This window comes from Drosophila sulfurigaster, chromosome X (genome assembly GCF_023558435.1).
Source record: "Drosophila sulfurigaster albostrigata strain 15112-1811.04 chromosome X, ASM2355843v2, whole genome shotgun sequence".
NCBI classification, from domain to species: Eukaryota; Metazoa; Arthropoda; class Insecta; order Diptera; family Drosophilidae; genus Drosophila; species Drosophila sulfurigaster.
This window is the reverse complement of record NC_084885.1, coordinates 15,245,863-15,267,091: the sequence shown is the minus strand read 5'-3', so window position 1 is coordinate 15,267,091 and position 21,229 is coordinate 15,245,863. Positions and strand designations below refer to the sequence as shown.

Sequence of the window (21,229 nt, the reverse complement as noted above, 5' to 3'; positions counted from 1 at the left end):
CTCCTTCGATTTATAATATTAATAATATTTACCTTAATCCCATTGCTTAGCCCCCCTCGGGACCGCCAGTTGGATTTGTTGGTTCCGCCCGATCAATGTCGGAGATCATTACGCAATGGCAACCTCCGCTAGAAGAGCATCGCAATGGCCAAATCCTGGGCTACATCTTGCGCTATCGTCTATTTGGTTACAACAATGTGCCATGGTCGTATCAAAACATCACCAACGAGGCGCAACGCAATTTCCTCATACAGGAGCTGATCACATGGAAGGATTACATCGTCCAGATCGCAGCCTACAACAACATGGGCGTGGGTATCTACACCGAGGGCTCGAAGATCAAGACCAAAGAGGGCGTGCCCGAAGCACCGCCCACCAATGTGCGTGTGCTCGCCCTGAACTCGACAGCGGTGCAGATCAGCTGGACACCGCCAAATCCGCAACAGATCAATGGCATCAATCAGGGATACAAACTGCAAGCGTGGCAACAGTTCCAAATTGATGGCGAGTATCGCAACGTGGAGAAACGCATGATGACCGTGCCGCCCAGTCTCATTGATCCGCTGGCCGAGCAGACAACCGTGTTGAATGGCCTGGAGAAGTTTGCCGAGTACAACATCAGTGTGCTGTGCTTTACGGATCCCGGAGACGGCGTCGCCAGTCAAATGGTGCGCGTGATGACCAAAGAGGATGTACCCGACGAAATAACCGCACTGCGCTTCGACGATGTCTCCGATCGATCGGTGACCGTACTCTGGGCACCACCTCGGCATGTTAACGGTCTGCTCACCGGCTATACGGTGCACTATCAGGTGCGCGATCGTCCCGAGACCATGAAGACTGTCAATCTGACCGCAGAGGACACACAGCTGACGGTGAATCAACTGCAGGCGACCACACACTATGCCTTCGAGATCTTTGCCTGGACACGCATGGGCAGCGGTGCTCCCAAAGCGGCAACCATACAATCGGGCGTGGAACCTGTGCTGCCACATGCCCCCACCAGTCTGGCGTTGTCCAACATCGAGGCGTTCTCAGTGGTGTTGCAGTTTACGCCCGGCTTTGACGGCAACTCGAGCATCACCAAATGGAAGGTTGAAGCACAGACGGCGCGCAACATGACCTGGTTCACAATTTGTGAGATTAGTGATCCGGATGCTGAAACCCTGACGGTAACTGGTCTGATGCCCTTCACACAGTATCGCTTGAGGTTGAGTGCTACCAATGTGGTGGGCAGTTCTCGACCCTCGGAGGCCACCAAGGACTTTCAGACCATTCAAGCGCGTCCCATGCACGCACCCTTCAATGTCACGGTCCGTGCGATGAGTGCTCAACAGTTGCGTGTGCGTTGGATTCCCTTGCAGCAGACGGAATGGTTTGGCAATCCCCGAGGATACAACATCAGCTATCGCCAGATGGACAAGATGGCGGGCGCCGTGAAGAGTGCACCGCGCAACGTCTTCATCGAGGATCACACTGCCAATTCGCATGTGCTTGAGGCCCTGGAAGAATGGACGGTATACGAGGTGCTGATGTTTGCCTGCAACGATGTCGGCTGCTCGCGTGCCAGCAATCCGGCCGAGGAGCGCACTCGTGAGGCAACACCTAGCTACGGTCCGTTGGATGTGCAGGCGAATGCCACATCATCGACCACGGTCGTGGTGCGTTGGGGTGATGTGCCGCGGCAGCATCGCAACGGACAGATCGATGGCTTCAAGGTGTTCTATGCGGCCACCGATCGACCCAGCACAGCGCCTGTGCTGCACAAGACCATACCGAACAACAGTTCCTTCACCACCACACTCACCGAGCTCAAGAAATTCGTTGTCTATCACGTTCAGGTCTTGGCCTACACACGCCTAGGCGATGGCGCCTTGAGCACCCCTCCGATACGTGTACAGACCTTTGAGGACACCCCAGGAGCACCGTCGAATGTCCGCTTCCCGGATGTGACGTTCTCGATGGCACGCATCATTTGGGATCAGCCCGAGGATCCCAACGGCGAAATTCGCCATTATCAAGTGACCTACACACTGAACGGCAGCTCCAATCTTAACTATAGTCGTGAGTTAGCGGCCTCGGATCGCACGTTCCGGGCCACAAATCTGCTACCCGAACGCTACTACAGCTTCAGTGTGACGGCCCAGACACTCCTCGGTTGGGGCAAAACGGCAACTGTGCTTGTGTACACGACAAACAATCGTGATCGTCCACAGGCGCCATCAGAGCCACAGGTGTCGCGCAGTCAGATCCAGGCGAATCAGATCACCTTCAGCTGGACCCCAGGACGGGATGGCTTCGCCCCTCTACGCTATTACACCGTGCAGATGCGCGAGAACGAGGGTCCCTGGCAACCATTGCCCGAACGCGTTGATCCCGCGCTCAGTTCGTACACAGCGCTGGGACTCCGTCCGCACACAACTTATCAATTCCGCATACAGGCCACCAACGATTTGGGTCCTTCGTCATTCAGTCGCGAGAGCATCTTAGTGCGCACCTTGCCCGCGGCACCCGCTGTGGGTGTGGGGGGATTGAAGGTGGTTCCTATCACAACAACGTCGGTTCGCGTGCACTGGAATGCCTTGGAGACAGGCATGTGGAATGGCGATGCGGCGACTGGAGGATATCGCATTTTATATCAACAACTGTCGGACTTTCCCACCGCACTGCAGTCGACACCCAAGACAGATGTGATGGGCATCAATGTGAATAGTGTAGTGCTCTCTGATCTGCAGCAGGATCGCAACTATGAGATTGTTGTGCTGCCCTTCAATTCGCAAGGACCCGGCCCAGCCACGCCTCCAGCGGCTGTGTATGTGGGCGAAGCAGTGCCAACGGGTGAACCGCGTGCCGTCGACGCAGCTCCCATTTCCAGCACTGAGGTGCGCCTGCGCTGGAAGCCACCAAAGCAGAGCATGCAGAATGGCGACATTCTGGGCTACAAGATCTTCTACCTGGTCACGTATTCACCGCAAGCACTCGAAGTGGGACGCAAATGGGAGGAGGAGATCGAAGTTGTGTCCGCCACGGCAACATCGCATAGTCTTGTCTTCCTAGACAAATACACCGAGTATCGCATACAGCTGTTGGCCTTTAATCCCGCCGGCGATGGACCACGCTCAGCTCCCGTGACAATCAAGACGCTCCAGGGTGTGCCAAGTGCGCCGCTTAATCTGCGTTTCTCAGACATTACGATGCAGAGCCTAGAAGTTAGCTGGGATCCACCCAAGTTCCTCAATGGTGAAATACTTGGCTATCTGGTGACCTACGAGACTACCGAGGAAAATGAAAGTAAGCGTCTTAAGAGTCTACGGGAAATTGCTTTAACTATACTAATCATATATTACAATTGTCTCTTCGCCCACAGAGTTCAGCAAGCAGGTCAAACAGAAGGTATCCAACACCACGTTGCGTGTGCAGAACCTTGAGGAGGAGGTCACCTACACCTTCACTGTGCGCGCCCAGACCATCGACTATGGTCCCGCTGTCAGCGAGAATGTGACCACAGGACCCCAAGAAGGCTCACCGGTTGCGCCACGCGATCTCATATTGAGCAAAACTTTGTCCAGCGTAGAGATGCATTGGATCAATGGTCCGTCAGGTCGTGGTCCCATTGTTGGCTATCTAATCGAAGCGAAGAAGCGCGGTAAGTTCATCTCAACTTGATCTACTTAGTAAACTGCTTAGAGTATTGTTTTTTGGTATCGGTTTTCTCTACATCTTGATTTCTTTTTTGATTTATATGCTACTTTTGAATTACTTCCTTACTTTGGTGTTCTGGTTCCAAAATTTAAATTATAACATCTATATCTATACTGCTTGCGTAGAAAAAGGAGAACCTTCATTTGTGTGTAAGTATTACGCAATCGCAGTTGCTAAGTTGTACTCTTAAGTTATTCTACTTACTATAACTATAACATAAAAGCAATCTAATCTTCTATAAAATAATTTGGTAATAAGAGATTTAGAAAACTGAAATGAGATAACTTTAACTCTCTTTGAAACTAGAGACGAACTAGTAGAACTAGCATGTATCAAATTTAAGCACAATTTATTTGTTGCATGAAATGATAATTTATTAAACGCTATATAATTCTTTAAAGATACTACTTTTCCGATTAGTTCTTACAGTATAAATATATTAACCATGTTTTCAACTTGAGCTTTGTTGATGAGTTGAACACAACGAGTAAATTATGAAACTAAATAGTTCACTTAAGTCTTGATCAGACATATCAAGGTTTTTCAATTAGTTTCGTTGATTAACTCATTAATATTGTAAGCTTTATTCTTAAACTAACATTCATAATATCGCATAACTGCATTAGCTTTATTCGGTCTCTTAAAAAGATAAGAAATGTTTACTTAAGAGCTACAAATAGGCTAACAGAATAGCTGAAATTATAGAGTTAAACACTTATCTAATCACAATCATCGCATCGCTTCACAGACGATTCACGCTGGACGAAGATCGAGCAGACAAAGAAAGGAACCATGCAGGACTTTACGGTCAGCTACCACATCCTGATGCCATCGACAGCTTACACATTCCGGGTGATCGCCTATAATCAATATGGCATCTCGTTTCCCGTGTACTCGAAAGACTCGATACTGACGCCATCGAAGCTGCACATGGAGTATGGCTATCTGCAGCACAAGCCCTTCTATAGGCAGACGTGGTTCATGGTCTCGCTGGCTGCCACATCGATCGTCATCATTGTCATGGTAATCGCAGTGCTGTGTGTGAAGAGCAAGAGCTACAAGTACAAACGTAAGTGTTGATGATGAACGTTTAAATTACGCGGAAACTAACAATAATTGTACCTATCTTTCTCTTGCAGAGGAGGCACAGAAAACGCTGGAGGAGTCAATGGCCATGTCGATTGATGAGCGCCAGGAACTGGCCTTGGAATTGTATCGATCGCGTCATGGCGTCGGCACGGGCACACTGAACAGCGTGGGCACATTGCGCAGCGGGACTTTGGGCACATTGGGTCGCAAGTCAACCAATCGTCCGCCAACGAATGTCCAGCTGGGCAAGAGTCCACCGCGTCCCTCGCCCGCCTCCGTGGCCTATCACAGTGATGAGGAGAGTCTGAAGTGCTACGACGAGAATCCCGATGACAGCAGCGTGACCGAGAAACCATCCGAAGTGAGCAGCTCCGAGGCATCGCAGGTAAGTTCAATTCAATAATAATATAATGCTGACAAACTAAAGTTAATCTTTTTGTGTTATTTACAGCACTCGGAGAGCGAGAACGAGAGCGTGCGCAGCGATCCACATTCGTTTGTGAATCATTATGCGAATGTGAATGATTCGCTGCGTCAGTCGTGGAAGAAGACAAAGCCGGTGCGCAACTATTCCAGCTACACGGACTCCGAGCCAGAGGGCAGCGCAGTGATGAGCCTCAATGGTGGCCAGATTATTGTCAATAATATGGCCAGATCGAGGGCGCCACTGCCCGGCTTCTCCTCATTTGTCTGACAATCAACCGAGTTCTAAGATCTAAGCAACAGTAGCAGCAGCACCGTCATCAGAGAGACTTTCGTCTAACAACAGAGAAAGAGACAAAACAAATTGAGACTATGAGAGAGAGAGAGAGAGAGTGAATCTCACGCCCAATATCTCCACCCGGTTCTCCACGATTCTCATCCGTTAATGAATGTCTGTGTATGACGCATGTTTGACTGTTGCTGGTGCGCTGCTATATGGACAATTTATAGTTATAGTAGCTCGTATCTGTACCATCTAATTTATAGTTTCTAGGACGAGAGATCTGAGATTTTTAAAGAACAGCATTTAATTTCCCAAATGTTCCACTGACCTGACCCAACCCAGCCTAGAATTATTATTATCCACATACGTACAACATTTTTTTTTATGAGTATACATTAATTAACTTATTTTGTTTATGGATCCTACGTACGTCCGTTGTCTGTCACATGCCCACTGCAAACTATAACCTTTTAATACTAAAAAAAATACTACTTAGCTCGTAACTGGCATTTATCGAGAGCAAAAACTTGTGATACGTAAATTTTTGCTGATTGATTGAGTTTTTTTTAATGTGTGATTGTAAAGTGACTGAGAATGAGTGTATGAATGTGAATAGGATTTCGTCCCGTCCCCTGCCCGGTTTAGCCTTGCGCGCAATCTCATTATATTTAATATATCAAAAAATAACAAATATTTGATGAGAGACGACGACACTCGCAAGATGGACAACAACGCTAATAATATGTATTTCATTTGAGTTAGTTCTCGCGTTGCCTTCGCATTTAATTTATAAAATGAATTTGATGAAATTTGAAATACGCGAAGACGAAGCTGTATGTATGTGTGTGTGTGCAACTGTGCAACTGATGCAATCAGTTGCCAACCAGTTGTCGAACGCAAAAAACAAAAAGCAAAGAGCAAAACAGTAAACCGAACAAAGAGTAGACAAAATAAACGATGACATAAGAGTAGACCAGATGATCAACTGATGAAAACAATTAGCATATCCACTAAGCAAACAAACAAAAGAAAAACGATGTTCGAAGAGAGAGCTTGAGACAGACAGACAGAGACAGAGAGAGAGACACTGATCAGGCAGCTCAAAGATGCGATCACAATAATGGTGATGATTACGATGTGTTTTTTTGTTTTTTTTTTTAATGAAAAGCTTTTCATGTATTCGAGATACGTAGGTGAAAAATACATGTGCTTGTTCTTTTCTAAATGTATAAGTATAGGCCATATTAATGCAATTCGTAGCACATAAGCTGACAATTGCAACACACACAAAACAAAATACAAACAAAACAAAAAAAAAAGGAAAACAAAACACAAACCAAGTAAAAAAAAAAATACCACGACACCACACGATACGAAATATAAACATACTTTTTTTGTGCCCTCTCTCACAAATTGATGAAGTGTAGCATTAAGTACGATACAATTGATGTATATTCATATATGTATGTGTATGTATATGCATGTTTCAAATATACATATTGCGTATACGTCGACATTTGCGGGGGGGTCATTGGCATTCAAATGTGTGCGCGCAAAACTAAGCATAGTTAAGTGAATTCGTTTTAATTGTTAAACTCTAAAAATGCAGAATATATAGTACATACATATATTTAAAGAGAGAGAAAGAGAGAACGTAAATGTACATTTATGTCTAAGCTACAGTTTATAAACTATGTGTGTATTTGTATATGTATATCTATATCTATATAACTTAAATGACTGATTATATATTTTATACTTTTCGCTCGATATCTAAGTATATTATATATTTTATTATTTTATAAATGTTTATATATATATTTCTTTTTTTTTATTGTAACAAAACCTCTCGGCGCATGCAAATAAATTATATATTATAAATTAAATTATAAAAATGTAAATCTGCACATGCGCATGCATATATCGATTCAATAATACGAATACGTTTTTTTTTTTAATTAAATCTACATAGTTTAACTTCAAAGACTCGAAGCACAAGTTCATCTAGATATGGATTGTAATTGTTAATTAACAACTACAAATACAAGATCTATATCTAATAATAATTAAGAATCAAGCATATATAAGTATAAACAAATATACATCTAAATATATATGTACAATGTATGTTTAGGCTTAAGGAAAGTAATCAAAGCAGTTTGCATTTCGGAGTGAAAGTCACTGAAATGCATAGAGAGAGAGCAGCCAGCATAAGGTCGGAGAAGTTTAGTGGAAATCGCGCAGCATCGCGCCAAGTATTAGCCTATATATATTTATGTGTAAATGTAATTGACGAATCATATGAATCAATAAAAGGTGTAAAAAATAAACCTACAATGTTTAAATTGGGACAAGTTTTTAAGTCTTGCAGGCACGCACTTTTTTAGAGTCAAAACAAATTAGGACTGTCGATTGGCAAGCAACGAGTTCTATTAATGTTATTGTTGTTGTCCACTCGATGCAGCCACAAACTGCAGAAAAGTCCAAACTTCACATGTGGAATACCAGGCGAACATAACTCACCAGCAAGTAACATGTTTCCATCGATGCCCCTCAAAGTATGCTACAACATATGGAATATTTTGACAGTGGTCTCAGCGCGCCAAATTCAAATTGTAATTTACTTGCTGTATTTCAGCTTGCTGCGGATTTATGTTCGCCTGGTATTTCAAATAATGATTTGGCACTTTTCAGATGCCTCGGCTTCAGGTAGTCAACGACAACAACTATTACAGCAACAACTATTACAAAAACAACTATTACAACAACAACTATTACAACAAAATCAATAATTACAGCAACAATTGCTAATGGTGTTGTTGTGGGTGTTGATCACTGAATATGCAAATAAATTTTTTGTTGCATACTTTGAGGATGCGCCAAAGTCAATAGTTATCCTAAATGTAGCTATAACTCGGCAGGATTTGAAAGGATTTCGAAAGGACATGCATTTTTGTATTCACAGATGCCAGCAGTATCGATTTGCATTCAAGGATTTGCAAAATTAAACCAAAAATAAAACTCAAAAATTTTCCAAGGGGGTGGCATAGAAAAATTGTCCTAATTTCAGATTTTCCGCTGTAACTTCGCCATTTTAAGGACGATTCGGATGTCCTTTTCCAAATCGATAGGTGGTTATGAAAGGATGCAGAAACTAAAACAATATCCTTGAAAGTCCTTCAAACAGCTGAGATAAAAGGACTTTTTGCTCTAGAAAAAATTAGCTATATCTCAAGAGTCCTTGGCAGGATCACGCTGAAATTAGTGTCAATCAATTTATATTTAACAGGGTTATAAACCGTTCAAAGGACATCCAAATCGTCCTGTTACTTTTCGAAATATTCAGGATTTTGTAATTTCGACAATTTTCTACTCGCTCTGAAGCTGAAATTTTACAAGTGTTGGATTCTTAGATAACACCATCGTTTTTTGATGCCAATCGATAGTTATCGATCCCACGAATCGATTGCAACAAGTCCCGTCAATATCCGACAGGATATGACTGAGCTAGAATCATTTATCTACAACTTGCAGATGCATCTAGATGCATTAAATTTTTTTGTAGCATACTTTGGGGCTGAGTTTAAATTTGAATTGCAACTTTCTAGATTTACATGACCTTCGCAAATCGAGTGCGCAAATGCCCGTGTGTGACATTTTTTTATATTTTTGTTTTCGTATTTCAGCTTGTTGCGGATTTATGTTCGCCTGGTATTTCAAATAATGATTTGGCACTTTTCAGATGCCTCGGCTTCGGGTAGACAACGACAACAACTATTACAGCAACAACTATTACAACAACAACTATTACAACAAAATCAATAATTACAACAACAATTACTAATGTTGTTGTTGTGGGTGTTGATCACTGAATGTGGCAGCGAAAGCCGCGAAAAGTTCCAACTAACCAGGTGAAATACCAGGCAAACATAAACCAGCAGCAAGCAAATATACAGCAATTTAGTTTAATAATTTGTAGCGCCATCTATCGCAATAACGATGTACATCGATGCCCCTCAAAGTATGCTACAACATATGGAATGTTTTAGCAGTGGTGTCAGCGCGCCAAATTCAAATTCTTAAGCAACTGGCATAAAAACAAAAGCTTAAAAATTTGAAAGTACATTTTTTAATTCTTTTGTTCTTGTATTTCAGCTTGCTGCGGATTTATGTTCGCCTGGTATTTCAAATAATGATTTGACACTTTTCTGATGCGGCGGTTTCATTTAGACAACAACAACAACAACAACTATTACAACAAAATTAGTAATTACAGCAACAATTACTAATAGGGTTGTTGTGGGTGTTGATCACTGAATGTGGCAGCGAAAGCCGCGAAGAGTTCCAACTAACCAGGTGAAATACCAGGCAAACATAAACCAGCAGCAAGCAAATATTAAGCAATTCAGTTTCATAATTTGTAGCGCCATCTATTGGAATGACGATGCACATTGATGCCCCTCAATGTATGCTACAAAAATGTAATATTTTGCAGTCGCGCCAATTTTAAATTTTAAACTTTAGAGCAACTTACAGATATGCAAATTTAAACAATTTATTTTTTTTTAATATTTTATACTTCTTAGTTATTTGCTGTATTTTTGCTTGCTGTGTTGATTTAAGTTCGGTTGGTATTTCAAATGCCTATCAAACAAATATTGTTGAAACGGAGTAATCTTGCCAGTAGTTGTTTTTAGGTTGATTTTATTTATTGTTTACTCCTTGTCAATGTCAAAAATAAAAATAAAACAAAATAATATATGTATGTGTGTATATATAGTTAATAATTTCCGTATAGGAGCTATTCAAAGATGCAAGATGGCGATTCTTGGTTATGGTAAAAGCAAGGCAAGGTGTTCGTTCAGGATGTTCCAGGCACTTGGGTGGCATTTAACTTATTGTCGCTCATATTATTCGTTGGGGGAAGTTTCAACGGGATTTGCGTATTATGGATTACAATTTAAAGTTTACAGATTACAGATTATAGATTACTTGTGACTAACCGTCTAAATGTGACATAAGTTAGATACAAAATGGCACTTAGCACTAAGACTTAAGATACAACTAGTTAAAGATTATCTCTCAAAAAAAAAAAAGAATAGAATAGCGTGAAGAATTGTTCTTTTGGTTTACTCCGGCTGCAGATGGAGAATGATGGAGTATTAGAATTGGTTTGTTCTAGTTGCTCTCACTCCGTGCGCTGCATGATCATCTCGATCTTGTCCCCGGCAGCTGCGATCAGCGGCACCGTTAGGCAGCAATCAAAGTCCTGCGTCTTCATCTCATTAACCTGTTGAAATGAAACTTCTCATTAGTCGATTCGAAGTCAGATTCCCTCAAAGCGCAACCCACCTGCATGATGCGATCGAAGGGCTTCAGCTGGCCGCACATGTCCGCGGGGCCTCCGCTGCGAATGCGATTGATGAACACGCCACGCTCGTAGAGTCCATCGGACACCGAGAATCCATAGTCATCGTAGACTTTATCCTTATAAAGTGTGACATGAAAGATGCGCTGCTGCTGTTGATCCTTATTTGCACTCGCATTGTTATTACTGCTGCCGTTGTTGTTGTTGCTATTGCTGGCCTCCGTGTTGGCGGACGGACTGCGCGGACGTCGCTGCACCTTGGCATAGATCGCCTGAGCCTGTGGCAAACCAACGCCGCTGGTCGATGTGTTGCTAATGTCATGACTGCGCAGTATCTTCAGATCGACTAGATCGCCGAGATTGTGCAGCAAGCTGGTGGCATGCGACAATGGCATGCCCTGCACCGAGTGCTCATCGATGGCCAGCAGCTGATCTCCTACATGGATCTGTCCGTTCTTGTGTCCAATGCCACCTGAAGTAAATGTACAATGTTAGAAAGCAGCTTTTAAAGTGTGAAAGTAACTTTACTTACCTTCTACCAAGCCACTGATGGTAATCGGCTTGGTGATGTCCTCGCTGCCAGCCAACGTGATGCCGAGCAGTCCGCCCTTTGGCTCCAGCCGCACCGTGAAGATGATCTGATGCAGACTGCTGCCGCTGCTCTTGCTGCTCGAGCTGGCCGCCGAGCCATATACTTTGTTCTCCATCGGCGGTGGCAATGCGGTGCAGTCAACGCTGAAGGAAAGAATAGATCAATGACGTTATCATTAGGCTTCTATAAAATCATAAATTCTTTATATTATATTATTATTATTATAAATTCTTATGTAATAAACCTGTTTAACTATAAAATACTATTTTATTTTTATTTATTGCTGTGTTTCTTATATTAATTCAACAATTTCGGTCGAATTGAGGTTTACTATAGTATCCAGTTGGAGGACACGTTTCTATTCTTGTTCTGAAGTAGATACTTATGTATTCTTATACTAAACTCATTAAATGTTGAGAGCTCAAAACAACTAAAATGAAGCATCCTTACGGCAAAACCGAAAGTAGAATATCTTTCGATTACAAATAAAGCAAATATACATACTTTCGAGTGATCAAAACTGTTAAAATGTCGCTTTTTCTCTACTACAAAGTAATTATTAGAAATGAAACGTTCCGATAGCAAAGCGATGACCAAAAAGTTGTAAAAGCGAAACGAAAACGTAACGAAGCTACAAGACAACTTAAGCAATATTAGCAAACATAACATATTTTGCAATTATAGTGTTATAATTATTAATGCTAAATTTATGAAAACTCAAAATAAATAATCTTCTAAGTTCAATTTCAATTAACGTTCGCTTTTACTTTCGAACTCGATGTGAAATTGAAAATTAATAGGTTTTAAAATAGTTTGTCATCTGCTTAAGACCCTAAACAACGTTGCTAGCAAATTTTGATCTCTACACTTCATAGTTGCAGAGATCTGGTTGCTTTTGTAAACGGAAAGACAGGCAAATACAAAGAGACGGACTTTGCTTTGAAAGCAGTTGAAGGACTAATAAGTAATAATATTACTCACCTATTTTATACCCTATTCTACTATATTTCTTACCCTATCTTCACTTACCTGGCATAGCGATTGAGCTCGTAGCCGCCGTAGTGATGCGCATCATGCTCGTCCTGCTCGTCATCCTCCTCGGGCAGCTCGGTGGTCAGGCTCTGTGTGTTCGGTGGCGCCGCAAAGCTGCGACTGTTGCTGCTGCTGGCGCAACTGTTGCCGCCTCCTGGCCAGATGGCCGTGGGAGCAGCGCTGGGATGTCGCAGCTGCACCGACTGCAGGCTGCCGGTGTCATCGAGGCTGGCGGCACGAAAGTAATCCGGCTGCGGCGTGTTCGATTTGAGCGAGATGCAATCGTTGTACTTGGCCACATAGGCGCTGCTGTAGAGCTCGCTGTCCCCAGCGACGGGCACAACTGTGGTGCAATTGCTGTAGATGGGACTGGGACTGGGCAGAAAGTCTGGAAGCACCACACGCTTGATGGTCAGCGTGGTAAAGTCAGCGCTGGCCGTGGGCGGTGTGGGCAACTCCTTGAGCAGCGCGTCCACATTGAAATGCTGCACAGGATGCTGATCGACAGCCAGCAAAATGTCGCCAGGTCGCAGTGAGCCACAACGATGCGCCGGACTGCCGATCTTCACATCCGAAATGACCAGACCCGCATGATTCGATCCGCTCACACTTAACCCGAGGCCACATTTGCCGGTGCGCAGCAGCTTCACATTGAACACACCGCTGGAAGGGACCACCGCATCGGGCATGTCGAATTCTACCTCGAGTTCCAACCAATTGGCAGCAGCTGTGGCGCCATTGTTGCTGCTGCGGTGTCCCTCGAGCAGCTGCCGCATGGCCACCGCCTCCAGGCTGTACATCTTGTTGATGGCCACAATGCGATCGCCCGGCTGGATGCAGCCACTGCGATCCGCCACCGAATCGGGCAGGATCTGGGCAATGCTGACGGCGCGACCGCAACTGCTCGTGTTGCCCAGCACAATGCCGGCACCTTGGCTGCAGTCGAGCAACACGGGGAAGCTCTCGGCACGACACAAGCCCAGGCTGCTTGAGTGCCCATTGCTGGCAACTCCTCCGCCTCCTCCGTTGGCTACTGCTCCTCCCTCCAGGGGCAGCGAGCTCTTGCGCACGAAACGCTGTCGCTGGCGGCCCGTCGACTTGCGTGACTCCAGCGTGCTGAAGCTATACTTGGGGCTGCCCAGTGCCGTGTGACCTGCAACAACAACAAGAAGAACCACGAAACCATTAAAAGATGCCCATTAAATGCAGACATAGACAGAGAGAGAGAGAGAGAGAGAGATAGAGACTATTTTTGGACGCCCCTCTGCGACCAGCTGTCGCTTAGATCCCCACACACACTATATTTATTGTGGGTCTTTTCTTGCCCAAACTTGGCCAAAGCTTTTAACACTCGATCTTCGATCTCTGACGCTCTGTCTTCCAACTCCAACTCCAGCTACAGCTACAGCTGATGGCCATGTGTGAGAAATGGTTCACATGACGGCAGAGCGGCCACTTTGACTGCAGCTAATCCAGCAGCTTAGCTTCCTTAGAATATATGCTCTGTGTGTGTGGAGGAGGGCGCGGGGCTCTTTTGCCTACTCCGTCTCTGTTTATTCTCCTGTCGATCGAGCACTACAATTTACAGCTACAGCCCAAGTTCTAGTCGCCCTCTCTGTCTTTGTTGCCCTCCCTCGAGATCAACGCTAACGCAAAAGCAAAGTGAAGCAAAGCAAACGAATTATTCGTCCATTTCCACAGCACTCAAACACAAATTGATTGGCATTCTTGGCTCATGCTTCAGCGAGGGTTGCTCAATACGTTTATATAAAAATGTTACTAGGAGAAAAACAGGAATTTAGCAATTGAAAGATTAGTGATTTGTGCACTAGACCAATTCAATAAAGAGTTGCAAAAAATAACTATGGAAAATATATGAAACTTTTTGAATATATTGCAATATTCCATACTTTACATACTTCTGTGTTTGTAATAATATGAAATGTGACAAAATTTTAAATTGTTATGAAAGTAACTTACAAAGTAGATGCAAAATTTTGATGAAAACTTAATATTATTGGAAAAAGTTACGTTTTTCGCATTTTTAGAATATGTTAGCTTGATTAAAATTAAAATTTGTATACAATCTTCTAACTTTGATGTATAAATGACAATTAATTTAAAATCATTTTCAATCAAATTTTTTATGAAGTAGTGAAATTCAATTAATAATAAAAAGTTGAAGTCAAAAAGAAATTTTCTTGCTATTAAGTTAATTATTTTTGAAAGCTAATAAGTTTTTATTTTAATTTGCTACATTCTACATTTGCTACTAATAATAATACTTTGATGGTTGTGAACTTCATTTGCAATTTCTATTTAATACTTAACAAAAAATGTTTAGACATCTAAGTTAGACAAACGAGAATAAAAACAACATTCAAACATTCATTCATAGTAGTTTGTCAAGAAGGGGAAACTATTGAGGCAACCCTCGCTAATTGGGAGCGTATTGTTTTAGCTGTGGACTCGATTCATTAAGCAGACGCCCACGCCGACCGACCGATCGAACAACAGACAGAGAGACATAACGACAGACACAATCGACAGAGAGGAGAGAGAGAGAGAGAGAGAGAGACAGAGAGACAACACCATCGTCGACCTTCATGGCGCCATTTTTGGAGCATCGCCTTGGAAGCCTTTTGGCGTTTGAGAAGCAGCCGCGATTCATTCGCCGCGATAGCCAAACTGACTGCAGAGACATTACTCTTTAGCCGCCGAAGCCGAAGCCGCTGATAGTTAGTTAGTTAGTGGCACAGTTGTGTGGCACGCAGAGCAGAGGTGAGGCACAGTTGATGTAGCAAGCAGCAAAAAAAGAGAAGCAAAGTTAACTTACCGCGTCGGGCGAGCGCATGAGCTGGCATTATCTGCATCTGTGTGTAGCCCCGTCCTGTGCTCGTGTCCAATATGGTCATCACCTCATCGGGACTGTAGGCCGTGTGCTCGATCATTGTGTCATCGATGGAGAGCACCTGATCGCCAACTGATAAGGCGCCGCAGCTGCCAAACAGAATACAAAATACGAGCATGTTAGTTTTTGCTTTTCGTCTTTTTCACCTACTTGTATTTGATGTGCCACGATCATGTGATAATAATACTTAATAATGCTATTGCACATTTCATACAATACGTTTAAGTTTCAGTTTCTTGCAATTAAAGACAATTTTTTAACTAAACCAAATAATGTCTGATTTATTATTATTTCAATGTTTCCAATTAATCAACAAACAAAATGCTTTATGTTTTCATAACAAAAAAGTCAGCACTCAAATAATTATTCATCTTTTATGTATGCGTTTAAGTTTTATAATGTAATTAAAGACGTTTTCTTAACTAAGCTAAATATTGTCGGATTTGCTGCTAAAACTGGTGTTATTTTATACACAGAAGAAAAAAAGTGTTATTTTAGCAAGAATAAAATCATGAGTCGAGATTATATTACACTATGGCAAACTTGTACCAAGAAAGATGTTTCTTAAATCAAGATCAAAATTCTACAAAAAAACTAGATTGCTTAACCTTGAAATTCAAGATTTTAATCTGGTTTCAAGAATGGTAAATCTCAAAATTGCACCAAGAAGATACGAGTCTTAAATTAAAACGTTCGAAAATCCAGAAACCGTCCCAGATTAAGAAGACTTAAATGGATTAATTTAGCGGACAATCTAATAAGAAACATCACATTTTGTTTTAAATGTTGATTATGGAATTACTTTTGCTCCCCACTGTATATAAATACACCTTTTTATGAATAATTCTGGTAATTCATTTTCAAATTTTTTGACCTGTTCTATAATTTTGTGTAACTATAAAACTTGAAAAGCTGTTCAATTAAAATATAATAATAATCAATATAAATCGAGATTGTTTTTAACAGCTAAATAAATGCTGTATACTTTTAAATTGTATATTACTATAAAAAAAGAATTTAATGCTATGCACATTGTTTGAAAGTTTCAATGAGTAATATTGCTTATTAGTATAGACTGAATTCACGAATTGTGAGGCATATAAATCTTTTTATAACAATAATTGATTAACATTGAAATCGTTCATCTTGACTATGTAACTCACCGATCGGCAATACTGGCGGGTAGTATGCTGGCTATGTAGATGCCCGATTGGGTGACCTCGTCAATCTTGTCGGTGCTGGAGGTGGTGCCAGCGGTGCTGCTGGCCGTCGAGCTGCTGTAGTTGCAGAGCACCAATCCCAATTTGTCGTTCATGGGTCGCTCGATTTCGATGAGCAGCGGCCCCATGGAGAACTCGACACTCTGGACGACGGAGACATCGTATTCGATGGTGAGATTGGTGTAGCCGGAAACGTGGCCGCATTTAATGATCTGTTGTGCCTCGGCCAGTGTTTTGCCAATGAGCGAGATCTAAGAACCGGAGAGAGAGCAGAAAGAGAAAAAAAAATTATGTTGTAGTTGTTGTCGCAGGCGGAAGGAAATGGAGCAGCGGAAGCGGCTGTCAGCAGGTGGAGCTCATCAATGAAGACGCCAAAGATACAAAGATACAAAGATACACACTTACATTATCGACGCGCAGCAAACGATCGCCGGGCTTGATGCGACCCGTCTTATAGACGGGGCCGTGCAGTCGGACGTGTGTGACGATCAGCGGATAATCGGCACCGCCCCGCAGCGTTAGACCCAGGCAACCGCTCTCCCGCTCCACGGTGATCTGTGCCAGTTTCGAGGTAACATACAGACTATTTTGGGAAACTGCTGCAACAGCAACAACATTAGTTGAGTGAGTAGAAGAGATAGAACTGCAGATAAATCATTTGAAACTTACTGCATTCGGGCAGCGAGTATTCAATCTCCACAATCGCCGGCGAGTTGTCAGCTCCGACTCCAGCGCAAAGCATGTTCATGATCTTCTGATTGCTCAGCCCAATTGTCGAGATGCCATCGATCTGATGCAATCGATCGCCTGGCGCCAGAAAATCAGCCGCATGGCCCACTGGATTAAGTGCCCCGATAACAGGTGGATACGATAGATCATTGCGCTCTGGAGAGTTTGGAGAGAAGAAAGAGAGAAAGATTACAACATTACATTACAGTGTACAAAGTCAATGTCAGATCAATCGTAGTCAATCAACTGGCGCACACAACAACACACAACAACAAACAAATGCGAGATGAGTTCCATCAATCTTGCGCAAGTTCAATTTATCAATGCGCCAAGCTCGACAGGTTGTTAACAGCAATGCTGTCGACGATGCCTTAGTACTACTTAAATATAGTATATACAAATACAGTACTGTCGAAATTAGTGCTTCAGCTATTATATAACTTAGTATTTTACGCAATCATTTAAATACCTTTCAAAGTTGTTTTCTAGAACCTCTAAGTTTAGACAATTTTCAAGTTATTTTATTTACTCTATGTGAAAGCCAACTCTCGATGCATAGTAATATAAAATAAATACATAATTAGATAATAGGGAGCTATAGCTATTGTTTCATTGTTGTGACTTTCATTCTAACTACAAGCATATAGAAAACAGTTCTGTCTAAATCAGTGCTTCAGCTATTATATAACTTAGTATTTTACGCAATCCTTTAAACACTCTTCAAAGTTGTTTTCTAGAACCTTGGAGTCTTAGCAATTTTCAAGTTATTTTCTTACTCTAAATGAAAGTAATTTTTCTATATTAGCTAAAATATTTACATACGTAATCAGCTATGATCTTTATTTCCACCTGTAGCTTAAATTTGAACTCTAAGCATACGGAATATCAGACAAATGCAATTGAGTGTGCTCGATTGTGAAATACCCGTTACCCATTTCTAATTAAAGCAAAACAGTGCGGTAATTATTATAAAATATACCAAATTAATATTCCACAAAAAAAAAACTAAAATGGAACCAAGTGATATATTTGGTATATTAATAAAGTAACATAATATATTCATAATATACCATAGAGCTCAAAATATAATAGATTATCAGCCAAATCAACGAAGACAAAAACTTATAATACCCTTCTACCCTATCGGTAGTTGGTATAAGAATTGGATAGTAAGTACATGCTATTGGATGTTATAAATTGTGAATTGCAACATATAATATAAATATACCATATTTCAATATACTACATATATATCAAAATATAATATATCAATATACTATATACATATTTATGCTGTATATAACAAGCCTATAAATTTTATCATGCAGTAACTTAATCTTCGTTTTTACTCTATTAATTTAGAGTTCAAAGATTATTTTAAGGAGCTGGCTCATATTTACTTTTATTCATGCATTCTAAAAGACTAAACCAAGAAATCAGCTTCTACTTAAACTTCCTCTTTGAACTCCACTAAGTTGCAATGTAAATGAAATCCCTTTATCACATTCCATTCTCAACAAACTTTGTTAGCTGCACTTACAAATTCCTTGCAATTATTTCGTCAATTTTCCCAGATAGCAGACGCTACATAAAATATTTTGTTGACTAACAACTATTTCGAGAACTTTGCACATTATCTGCCTATTGTGCAACATAAAATGCGGCAGAACATTAAAAGAACTCTTCTCCATGGAGTTAAGCACCCGTTGAAAGTGTTTTCCATGGGAAATGAGAACTCTTCGAATTTTGTCTGTGATCTGTGTGATCGTAAGTAAGTACTCTTCGACAATGGCTTTTGGCCAGCGAGTTGTTGCCCTGTTGCCTTGGTCTGCATTTCCATATCTGTCAGCGGCTCGTCAAGCGACACAATCGCAGACGCGTCGTCTTTTTTGGCCAAAACCAAAAGCCAAGAGCCGAAAGCCGAAAGCCACAACAATAACAATGACAACTCGTAAATAAGTATATGCTTAAAAAAGCGACTCTCGACTGTCGGACTGTCGAGTCGTGGACTGTTGTTGCCTAGTATTATGACAGACTACAAGCTACAAACAACGCGAGTGGATGGCGCATCCATTGGGCAATTTGCCAGCCAAAAATCACGCCCCATCCCCACCTCCTCCTCCCACTCCCTTGACGCGGCGAAGACGTCATTGTCGCAGACGCTTACGTCAGAGACGGCGACTGGACAACGACTGCGACTGCGACTGCGATTGGATTGGATTCCTGCGCTTCGACTTTAGTTCGACTCTGAGCTCTAGCTCTAGGCTTGTTCTCTGTCTCGCTCTCTCACTCCCCCACGCGCTGTCGCTATCTCTGTCTGCTGCACCGTGTCCAATGTGTTTGTGTGCTCGTTCTTGTTGCTCTCGCAATATGTCGAGATTAGTCAGGGAAACGAAATATAAAAATTGTTTCGAATGCAGACGAAATATGTATTATAATGTCTGGCAGTCGACAGACTCGCGACCCCAACCCAAAGGCAGAGGGGGCAGAGAGAGGAGGTGTCTGTTTGAAATGATGATTTATTTTGGCAGCGGCGACGACAGCATTTGCCAGCCAACCAGCCAAGCAGCCAACCAGCCAGCCAGCTAGCGAGAGTCATCGTCATGTTATCGACATGGACGCGTTCCGCATTCAAATCGCTTTCGGCCCACTTTGGCTGGAGAGATCAAGAGCGAAAGACCTCTCCAGACCTCGCCAGACCACAATGTGAAGTCGCAACCCCCAAAAACCAAAACAAAGAAATCTAAACTAGAAGCCGCAAATTGAAAACGGGGCCCAGCCCCATTTGCATGAATAAATATAAATTACTTATGACACAATCACAATTCTTAAAAAACCAGCCAAAAAATGAAGAAGCAAATTATATCTCGCCTCCTCATGTTACTTATTACAGATTATGAGTTTCTTTGTGAAAGTAATTGCTACGGTTTCTGACAAAATATTCATGAGTTGCTTGACTTCTTTGCTGACTCATTTTAAGCAAGTATTAATTAATGCACATTAATTAAAGGAATGAATGTCGAATGAGCCTTGAAATGTTTGTTAATTATGGCAACTAGACTGTTAATAAAAATGGGAAAGCGAAATAAGTTAAATAATAAGTAAACTTATTATAATAAAAGAACGAAGAACTAGCAATCTTTAGAAATCAATAATATGAAATATGAAGAAGTAAGAAAACTACAGTCGAATGTGTTCGAATGTGAGATACTCGTTATCCATTGTGCATAAAAGCAGAACAGTGCGGTATTTTAATAAACCGCAAAAATACTAAAATATACCAAATCATATACTCAGTATATTTATATATACTACATTCAAATATACCTTAAAAATGCTAAAAAAACTATATTTAAAGCTGTAGTTGGTATATTTATATAGTACTGCATTCGAATATACTGAAAAAATACTAAAACTATACCAAAAGCTTAATTTGTTATATTGAGTTAGTACTACATTCCAAATATACCGTAAAAATACTAAAAAATATACCAAAAGCTAAATTATGTATGTATATTCATTTAGTACTGCATTCCAAATATACCGCAAAAATACTAAAAAATATACCAAAGACTACTTTTGGTATATTGATTAAGTACTACATTCCAAATATACCGAAAAATACTAAGAATGTAACGGATGCTACTTTTGGTAAATTGATATGATATACATTGAAAATATACCAGATTGTCAGCCAAAGCTACTACGATCCGTAATATAATAATTTTTATTTTTTAGCTATATATTTAACTAAAATATACAACTCAACTAACTATATAACTAAGATAATCGACTTCAATTAATTTTCACCACTTTAAAATATCATATAATATATCATATTACATATTATAAATTTCTATTAATTGTCCAACAATCAGCA

The 21,229-nt window shown here is 41.5% G+C and overlaps 2 protein-coding genes across 19 annotated transcripts in view; one reads left to right on the top strand and one right to left on the bottom strand.

Moving 5' to 3' along the window:
- Positions 1-7,329, top strand: part of LOC133848151 (protein sidekick) — a 116,952-nt gene extending 109,623 nt beyond the window's left edge. For 11 of the 16 annotated variants that reach the window (XM_062283581.1, XM_062283594.1, XM_062283586.1 and 8 more), the window contains 6 exons: positions 52-3,291; positions 3,368-3,646; positions 3,828-3,851; positions 4,451-4,771; positions 4,842-5,176; positions 5,243-7,329. In XM_062283581.1, coding sequence (XP_062139565.1) covers positions 52-3,291; positions 3,368-3,646; positions 3,828-3,851; positions 4,451-4,771; positions 4,842-5,176; positions 5,243-5,485 — 4,442 coding nt within the window. In that variant the 3' untranslated portion in view covers positions 5,486-7,329. The remainder of the gene's footprint in view (positions 1-51; positions 3,292-3,367; positions 3,647-3,827; positions 3,852-4,450; positions 4,772-4,841; positions 5,177-5,242) is intronic. The other 5 variants (XM_062283593.1, XM_062283590.1, XM_062283589.1 and 2 more) reach the window with 1 other exon arrangement.
- Positions 7,330-10,179: 2,850 nt separating this feature from the next.
- LOC133848047 (glutamate receptor-interacting protein 1) overlaps positions 10,180-21,229 on the bottom strand; it is a 30,154-nt gene continuing 19,104 nt past the window's right edge. For 2 of the 3 annotated variants that reach the window (XM_062283415.1, XM_062283413.1), the window contains 8 exons: positions 17,290-17,505; positions 17,026-17,219; positions 16,564-16,871; positions 15,326-15,489; positions 12,487-13,642; positions 11,398-11,600; positions 10,850-11,337; positions 10,180-10,787 (listed from right to left, as the gene is read on the bottom strand). In XM_062283415.1, coding sequence (XP_062139399.1) covers positions 10,686-10,787; positions 10,850-11,337; positions 11,398-11,600; positions 12,487-13,642; positions 15,326-15,489; positions 16,564-16,871; positions 17,026-17,219; positions 17,290-17,505 — 2,831 coding nt within the window. In that variant the 3' untranslated portion in view covers positions 10,180-10,685. The remainder of the gene's footprint in view (positions 10,788-10,849; positions 11,338-11,397; positions 11,601-12,486; positions 13,643-15,325; positions 15,490-16,563; positions 16,872-17,025; positions 17,220-17,289; positions 17,506-21,229) is intronic. The other variant, XM_062283414.1, reaches the window with a different exon arrangement.